Source organism: Lepisosteus oculatus, chromosome 15, assembly GCF_040954835.1.
Source record: "Lepisosteus oculatus isolate fLepOcu1 chromosome 15, fLepOcu1.hap2, whole genome shotgun sequence".
In the NCBI taxonomy this organism is placed as follows: domain Eukaryota; kingdom Metazoa; phylum Chordata; class Actinopteri; order Semionotiformes; family Lepisosteidae; genus Lepisosteus; species Lepisosteus oculatus.
Window position 1 is genome coordinate 4,978,544 of NC_090710.1, and position 8,281 is coordinate 4,986,824.

Below are 8,281 nucleotides of genomic sequence, written 5' to 3' on the forward strand. Positions count from 1 at the left end.
CAATACAATGCAATAGCAAAAAGACAATTAGTCATGAAATGCAAGTGAAAACATAAATTAACATAATTCTACTAAACCAAAATGAAACAACAACAACAACAACAACAACAACAACAACAACGTCTGCACAGCCGTACTGTACAATCTCTCAAAACAATCGTCAGTAAGCAGCCTCTTTTCCTCCCAGGGTGGTACACACACCCTCCACCCACGCCACCGCCAGTCTCCCTGGACAGCACTCCCAAAACTATCCTTAACCTCTTCCGCACTGTTAGCGTCTTCTCTTATCCCAGTTATCGCGAAACAACTCTTCCATTATTCACAAAGCTCTACAGGAAATACCTTCCACCTTTCCTGGTTTTTGGCAACGAAATAAATTGTCAGAGAGGGGGGAGGGGGGACTTTTCCATTATCTACTTTAGGCGTGTGAGTATTGAGGTGCTCACGGGAGAAAGACAGGTTTAACCAACTTGGGGACTGTTCAAAAGAACAAAAGGAAAAACACGCACCAAAACCCAGCAAAAGCGCAAACTACATCAGTGTATGACTCAAGTAAGATTGTTCTTGGAACACCAGGTGAAAAATATCACATTTAGTGCGTTTGATGGCGATTTACGTAAGTAGATGTAGAGATTCTACTCTGACATACTATCTTAGATACTAATTTCTGTAAAACCTTAGCTCACAGGCAGCCAAAGTCACACTTGAAGCGAAGGAAAAACAGCCACGGTCATAATGTAAGCGTTAATAATTTTACCACAAATTCAGAAGCGTCAGAAGTTGTGGTCAAGAGATTGGTATTAAAAATAGATATAATAAACCATCCATTTAAAAAATGAAGCACAGATTATAATATTGCATTCTGTCAAAATCCAAAAACAATAATTGTATAACTGTAATAGTTGGAAAAAATAATTCTGTCAAAAGATAATTGTAATTAATGGATAACTATTACTGAGAAGCTTTTACCATACTTCATTAGAAATGAAAAAGAACTGCTTTTTAGAAGAACTAGAAATGATTCCATTCTGTGCTGTATTCAGTTCAGGAATCAAGAGGATGCAAACTCATTGAAAATAAATTATTTTGTAATTTTCATCGGGTCATTGAAACCTTTCACTTCATGGTCATATTCTATTTAATGTAATGTCATTCAATTTGAGACCTCCTGACAGATGTTACAGAATGCTCAATTTTACTTATTTTACTCATTGTAATACCTGAGCAGCGGTATTGGTTCTAATAATGTCTTTTCAATAATCACTGTAACTTTGCATCAACTGTATCTCAATCATACTTGAGTTTGAAACTATAAAATATAGTTTAGTCCACTATATTAGGAACATTCAAATGCAGCTGTGACTACTTACGAGTTTGTTACTATTGGGAACATTGTTGTACAGAGCTAGAAGCTATTTTGAAAGACAAAGTTTGTGGCAGCTTGGGCATAATCACTTAGTCTAATCCTGAAAGATAAAATACATCATAATACTAATATTCATACTAATTTGTAATACTAATTTATGTATACAACTTACCCAGCACTTCACATCCTTGGGTCATAATAAGTCTCTTCAAATTTCCCCCATATTGTGTTAAAGTACAAACTAGTTGTGCTAAATCTCAAATGCAAATGTTCTTGTGTTCTTATGCCCTTCTCCAGTTTAATTTGCAGTACTCTCTCAATTTGTCACCTAATCAGAAAAGCAGTTGTTTTGCCCTGAAATGTACAATACATATCTGGATAGATACTATGTGACCCCAATATGCAGGACAATTTGTAGCTTTCTATGCTACCTCACAGTTTTAAGAGTGCTAAGACCCTATTCCACCACAACAGGTTGTTTTTATTACCCAGAATCACCAGAGCTCTCACAGACCAGTATAAGGCAGTAGTACTACATAATTATCCTTTTTATCCTCCAGCAGTTACAACATTCATCTCTGTCTGCATGATACGTGGGACATACAACACAAAACATCCAAACAAGACACATATTCACAAAAACACGTAAACAACACAGTCCCCATTAATCACAAACAAATCTTCTTAACAAAAAAAGAAAAGTCTGGTTCTCATGAAATACTTCTGGTCATTATCCTGGCATGCCTTCTTCAGTCTCTATAGTCGCACTGAAGGAAGAAACTCCATGTAGTCCTTCCATTGTCTTATGCATCCTGTTCAGTCCTGACCATCCCAAACAATGTGGTACCTACTGTCCCCACCCCTCCCCCGAGTCCAATGCAAGGCAGCAGGAGGTAGAGAGAGCTGAACAATGGGCCTTCCTCTCCTGCTCTATGTTGGACACCTTCCTCTGGTGCCCAAGTTCTCTCCTGTTTCCAGTGGTGAAATCTGTGTCCCCACCACATTCTTCTCTTGAAATTCTCCTCCGTGTCCTCCTGACTGGTGCTTACGAAGCCTATTCTTCCCCTATTCTGGAGTCTTCTCCCTTCTGCAAGCACAGTTAAACGTGACCCACTAACCCACATCACCTGAACTGTGTGGTAATTAACAGGAATATAAGCAAAAACCGTGCATCAGTCAATCTTTATGGGTTTCCAGCTGTTCTGCCTTTTGTGTTGTAATGACCTTTAATTGAGAGGAATCTCAAATAACAAAGAAGAAAGACAAACACCCCCCCCCCCCCCCCCCCCCCCCCGACAAAGACACTGGCCACTATAAGCAAAGTCAGTATAGTCTACAAGCTTCTGATGCACTGCCACATTTTGTCAGTCCATGACATACACTTCAGTTGTGGAGAATGTGAGATCCCTATTCCTTTCCTATGAACACTTTAGATACTTTCTAGATGGAAAAAAAACTACTGTATTAATATATTAATGAATAATAAAAAAAAGACACAACATATGTTAAACAGAGGCAGTCATGAACAGTAAGAGGTAAAATACATATTTACAGGTCTCCAGCCAAATAAAGATATGTTGACGCATCTCTACAGTCAGTAATTAATTTTCAAGATGTCATACTTTCATTACAGTTTCATTACTGTCTTCACCACTTTTATGGTGATAAGGGTATGTTTAAGAAACTGCTGAGTAAAACCTCCAAAGGACAAGCTCCTTTTTTCAACCATATTTGTAGTACAGTATAATTCAAAGGTTTGTTTAGACAAGATAATAATAGCAACCAATATGAATTATGTGCATTGAATCAAGTGGAAGGAAGACACTACTAATTGCTGTTTACAAGTAGCTGTTTTTATTATTTGAGCTGTAAAAGAAACTTTAATTAGTTGTCAACATACAACAACAAACCATTTCCATTTTCCAGTGATGTCTGATATCTCTTATTTAACTTACTGAATATGTTAACGTTGATGATGTTAAACTTAATTAGCCACCGTAAACAAACTGAACTAACAGAGATTTGAAATGTTAGACAGCAATATTTTAATTGCGCAAAAAAATCACAACATAATCATATCCAAGGCAATTTCTGTTGTTACAAAAATTCTTATAAATATTCAATAGACACTTGATAGCATCTTAAAGCATCTGATAGTTTTTCCACATTTCAGCTTTGTTTTTCAGTAAAGAACATTTACCACATGCCATGGTGCCTTCACAACTGTAGCATGCACAAGAAATATTATTGTGTATTGTGTGTATATAATTGGTATTCTTTTGCCGCATGCAAAAACCAGTGCAGAACAATTATTCCTTGTGCGCATCCCCCTGCTCAGTTGTCTGCTCTGTCTCCTCTCGTGTGTCCTCATATGTCTCAGCCCCAGAACTGCTTTCTCTCTCTTCTGTCTCTGTTTTCTCCTTTCTCTCTGACCCTTTGTTTGGCTGATGAGATCCAGGGACGCATGCTCTCTTATCTTCCTTATCCTTTTCTTTTCCCTCATTTTTCTTGGTCTTATTCCTGGAGGACATAGCTTTAATCTTAAAAAAAAAACATATTAAAGACGATCATTTCTCTTCATATGCGTGAAAGGCCCACATTACAATGAATCATAGAACTGCTTTAACAGCACGGCTCAGCAATTCTAAAGCAACCAGACACTCCAAGATTTCTCTTTTAGCACTACTGCTCATTAGAATTGAAATAGATAAGCACTTACATATACTAAGCACTTACAGAACTAAGTAGATAAGCACTTACATATACTTACAAAAAGGTGGGGTTCCCACTTCCAGATTATGCAAGAGGTATTCATGGGAACCCAGTACATCCAGTGGCACATCCAGGAACACAAAGAAGCAGACGATGGATCAACTTCAAATGCATTTTACCTTTCTGTTGCACGCGGGACTCTGTCTCCGAGGGTAGTGCGCAATTCGCTCCATGTATTTTTCAGTCCTCCGCCAGTCCTCACGCCACCTCTCCACACTGTAGCGTGACCCACAATGGGAGATCCTTTCCAGGATGACCTGGTTCTCCTTGGTGACACGAAGCAGCTCCTGTTGTCGCTTCTCTCTGCTCAGACTGCAGTTCAGACACCCGGGAAAATGCAAGCATTTTCTACAGTCCACAAGGTCTTCTGTCTATGTCATCAAATTATCCAAACACAGGGTTTGCCTTCATTTAGATACCATGTAGCAGAGTTAGAATAAATGACAGAATAAACCGTTCTCAACTACAGTCCTTAAGGCATATACCTCAAAGAGCAAGACAGGAGGTGATGATCAGTCATTAAAATATCAGTGGTATTAGTGGAACATCACATTAGTGTCCACAGGGTTTTTATTTCATTAATTAATCATTAGTTTCACGGTGTTCACATTTGACACTGTCCAATTGATATCTGTGTTATGGATTGAAATGTGTGTTAAAGGGTTTTTATTGGTGATGGCCTAAAGGAAACCCATGAAACGTGCTTGAAGTTCAAGAGCTGTGTCTACGGTAACTGGTCACATGGTGCACTTCAATCAGCAATCACAACTAAAAGACTAAAACGGCCTGAAACATGTCTTCTTAAAACATTAGGTGCCTATATATTGAAACGTTTCTCTGTCATGGAGCCAACAAAAGCCAACGGCCCAGCAGTTCTCGACACTGCCCTCTGACACAGAACATTGCAAGGACCTTTGCTGAGCTCGTCATTCTCCTGTGTACCTTCAGATTCATGGCTGTACCTAACTGGCTTTTACAGCATATTATTTCATTATTGAAGTCTATTGTCTATTGAGCCCTATCCTTATATTACCCTGTGCTATGCTTTCTCTCTGCTGTGTAACTAATTGCTTAAGATTGTGTCCTGTAGTTGGGTGGTTGGCTGTAATTGTGAGGCACATTTTGTTTTCCACTTACAAGGGTACCTTTTATATTCGTAGTCATTTCTGTTGTCAATACGTCCTGTTGTCCTCATAATGTAAGACATCTTCCCCAGCAGCATGTCGTTATCTCTCTGAATAACAGACAGGCGCTCCTCTTCCAGCTTGAAAAACAAAAATACAGAACTAATTAAAGACACACATTTCACATCTAAGCACAGGCAGTGGCACTGCAAAGATATTTGCAGAAAGCAAAATATTAAGGATGAATTAACAGCCCTAATATTCTGTAAAACATTACCACAACCTAGGAAAGGATGTATAGCTTTCCATTTCATTATCAAGCAATGTGCAGGTACATCAATTTCAACAATGACCTTTGCTTTATGCAGTTTACGGCTAATTATGTTTTTGTTACCTTCAACTTCTTCATTTTTACGTGAAGATGACCATATGCTTGCGGTGAGGTAGTGTTCACCATGGGCTGTGCTGACTTCACCTGAAGGAAACAAAAAATTCCTTACAAAATTCAGGTTCTGTATTTGCAGACACAGGTGGTACATGTTTGTTTTTAATCTGGTGAAACTTCAGCTTTTTGTGGAGCAAACCTATTCATTTCTGTCATAGGAAACTATGCACATACCTATTAAGCAACTTACAGTAGGTGTCTACAATAGTCTAGTGATCACTTTTCCCCAGATATTGAGCAGGAAGACACAGTAGAAATGAATGTTGCTCTTTATTCTGTACGGAAGTCAGGGCAACTGATGGCGGATGTGGGTATTCCCAAAGGAGGGCCTTAAGTAGCAAGCAGAAGAGCGTTCTCTCCAGAAAACCCTCCAGAGAAGTAGTAGTGAAGACCATTAGCTAGTTCAGCTGTTCCTCTGGGTCTTGTCTCCCTTGTAAATAGTTAAGAGCATTAAAATACTGTTCTGTTCATTAAAGCTCTACAAACCAGTGTACACAGAGAACCACAGAGAACAGAATAACCTCAAGCTAAAATATAAATTAATTGTTCACAATTTACTATGATTTTCCATAAGATGACTTAGAAGTGAATGGTTCTGTTTGAAGTGTATGGAATAAAATCATTCATTGCTGTGCTAAGGTAACTGCAGCAGTGTGGTGCAGTGGTTAAGGTTCTGGACTCATAATTGTCATTGTCAGGATTCAAATCCTAGCAGGGTTGCTGCTGTGGCACTTCATTCACTTTGCTTTGGTTAAATGCCCAGCTATATAAATGGGTAAAAATAAAAGCATCAGACAAATTACTGAGGTGGCAAGCAAATGACCAAGAAAAGGAATACAACAGTAAAATCATGGATTCATTTTGAGTACCACCTGTAGAGCTAGAGTCATGTACTGTGAAAGTGTTTACTTTGTTTAAGAGTAAAAACATATGGAATAGCTTAGTCACTTATATGGGCATGCTATTCATTGCTTTTAATTGTATTTCATTTCTTTCCCTACCCGGCTGGTAGTTTTTTTTATAAATTAATGTATATACATTTATATGTGTCTAAAACAATAAGCAAGCAAATATCTACAAAGGGATTTCAATAGTCAATCAATAGGCAAACCCATCAAAAGCATGCACACAAGCATGATGGCTTTCACAAACTTAAAATAACAGCAGTAACACATGACTCTATTTTAGGAATTGTCTTATAAAAATAATATACCTTTCTCCTGTGTTCCTTGTAGCAAGTTATGTCCCATTTCTGCTGTAGATACTTGTTCCCACATGGAAGTACTGGCTGATAAGCCCTGTGTTGCATCTTGCAGCACTGAGAAGCCCGCACAATCTCTGTACACTGCAAGCTGTGTGCTGTCAGCCCTGAACCCTTGCCCTGTAAGCAGCTGAGCTGTGGGGCTTGGAGACTGCAGTGTGTTTTCAGCTAGTCATGTGGGGGGGTTGCCATGGCAGCGGCTTGGAAAAGATGAATAGCTTTGCTTCGCCTTTTCAAACAATCTGCAGGTAAAACAATTTCAACTGCTAAGTTTTATGCAGCAATCTCTGACACTATCAATAACTAGAAAATAAAGAGAGTTTGGGGAAGTTCAGAACAGTGACCTTTTACTGCAGGTTTTGCTTTTCAGTATTCTGGTACTACCAGAAGTATTACTGTTATTAATAAAGGTAGCAGCAATGCTGCATAATCAATCTCAGTTGATTCTTCAGTACGAAAGGATGTTTGAGACTACTGATGTTAAAGAAAGTTACAGTACAGAGCTCCACCATATCAAAATGAGCACTCCCTAACATGAAATAATTGTCCAGTTAAGTTACAATTTTGTCTGCCCCTAGATAAGGGTCTTACCCTACCAGGTGAAGTCATTATAGACCAATGCACTTTTTCACTTTTTTCACTCACCCTAATTCTTTCATTTTACAACTTTTTACCTCTTTTCTTTCTCATACTAATCAACACAACCCCCAAGTGCAGTTAACACTAAGCCTATTTTTTCCCTTTCCCATACCTTTCGTGCAGACAGCATACTCACATACTCACACTTACCTCCCCTGCCAAGGCTCTCTTCTGTCCTTGCAGTGGAGACACGCCAGACTTCCACACATCTCCAGCAGAGTCAGGAGCCAGTCAGGCAGCCCCTCCAAATTTTCTTCCCTAAGAGTCTGAAGCTTCCAGGCTGAATCTCCTACTCCCTGGTTCCTAAACGTTCATGCACACTGAGCTCCGGAGCATCGGCTGGTCAGGGGAGAACACCAGCTGGGGTCATTTATTGTTGGACCCCTTTCTGGGGTCCTAGTTCTTATACATTGATCCCCTTCTGGGGAAGACTGCATGTACTCTCTACCAATCTTATTCTCCTGCCACACTCATGCACCTTTGAGGACCCAGCACACAGCTCTGCACTGCTCTGCTGCATCTCTGGTGCCCACAACTGTCAGAATGGGCTGTTCTGTCCCAGGGCCCTGGTGGTCAAAACAGATTCCATTCCACCAAAAGTTGACATACTTGCCACAGCGACACCCTACACATTCTACACAGCCTTCAGCACCACTGCTGATGAACACTCACAC

The 8,281-nt window shown here is 39.5% G+C and overlaps 1 protein-coding gene across 1 annotated transcript; it reads right to left on the reverse strand.

The window, feature by feature from the left end:
• Positions 1–3,201: 3,201 nt before the first annotated feature.
• cfap97d2 (CFAP97 domain containing 2) lies at positions 3,202–7,164 on the reverse strand. The gene is made up of 5 exons (XM_006638946.3): positions 6,921–7,164; positions 5,657–5,737; positions 5,284–5,402; positions 4,258–4,450; positions 3,202–3,906 (listed from the first exon to the last, which is right to left on the reverse strand). The coding sequence occupies exons 1-5, from the start codon at positions 7,014–7,016 to the stop codon at positions 3,676–3,678; spliced, it is 720 nt and encodes a 239-aa protein (XP_006639009.3). The 5' UTR covers positions 7,017–7,164; the 3' UTR covers positions 3,202–3,675.
• Between the last annotated feature and the right edge of the window lie 1,117 nt (positions 7,165–8,281).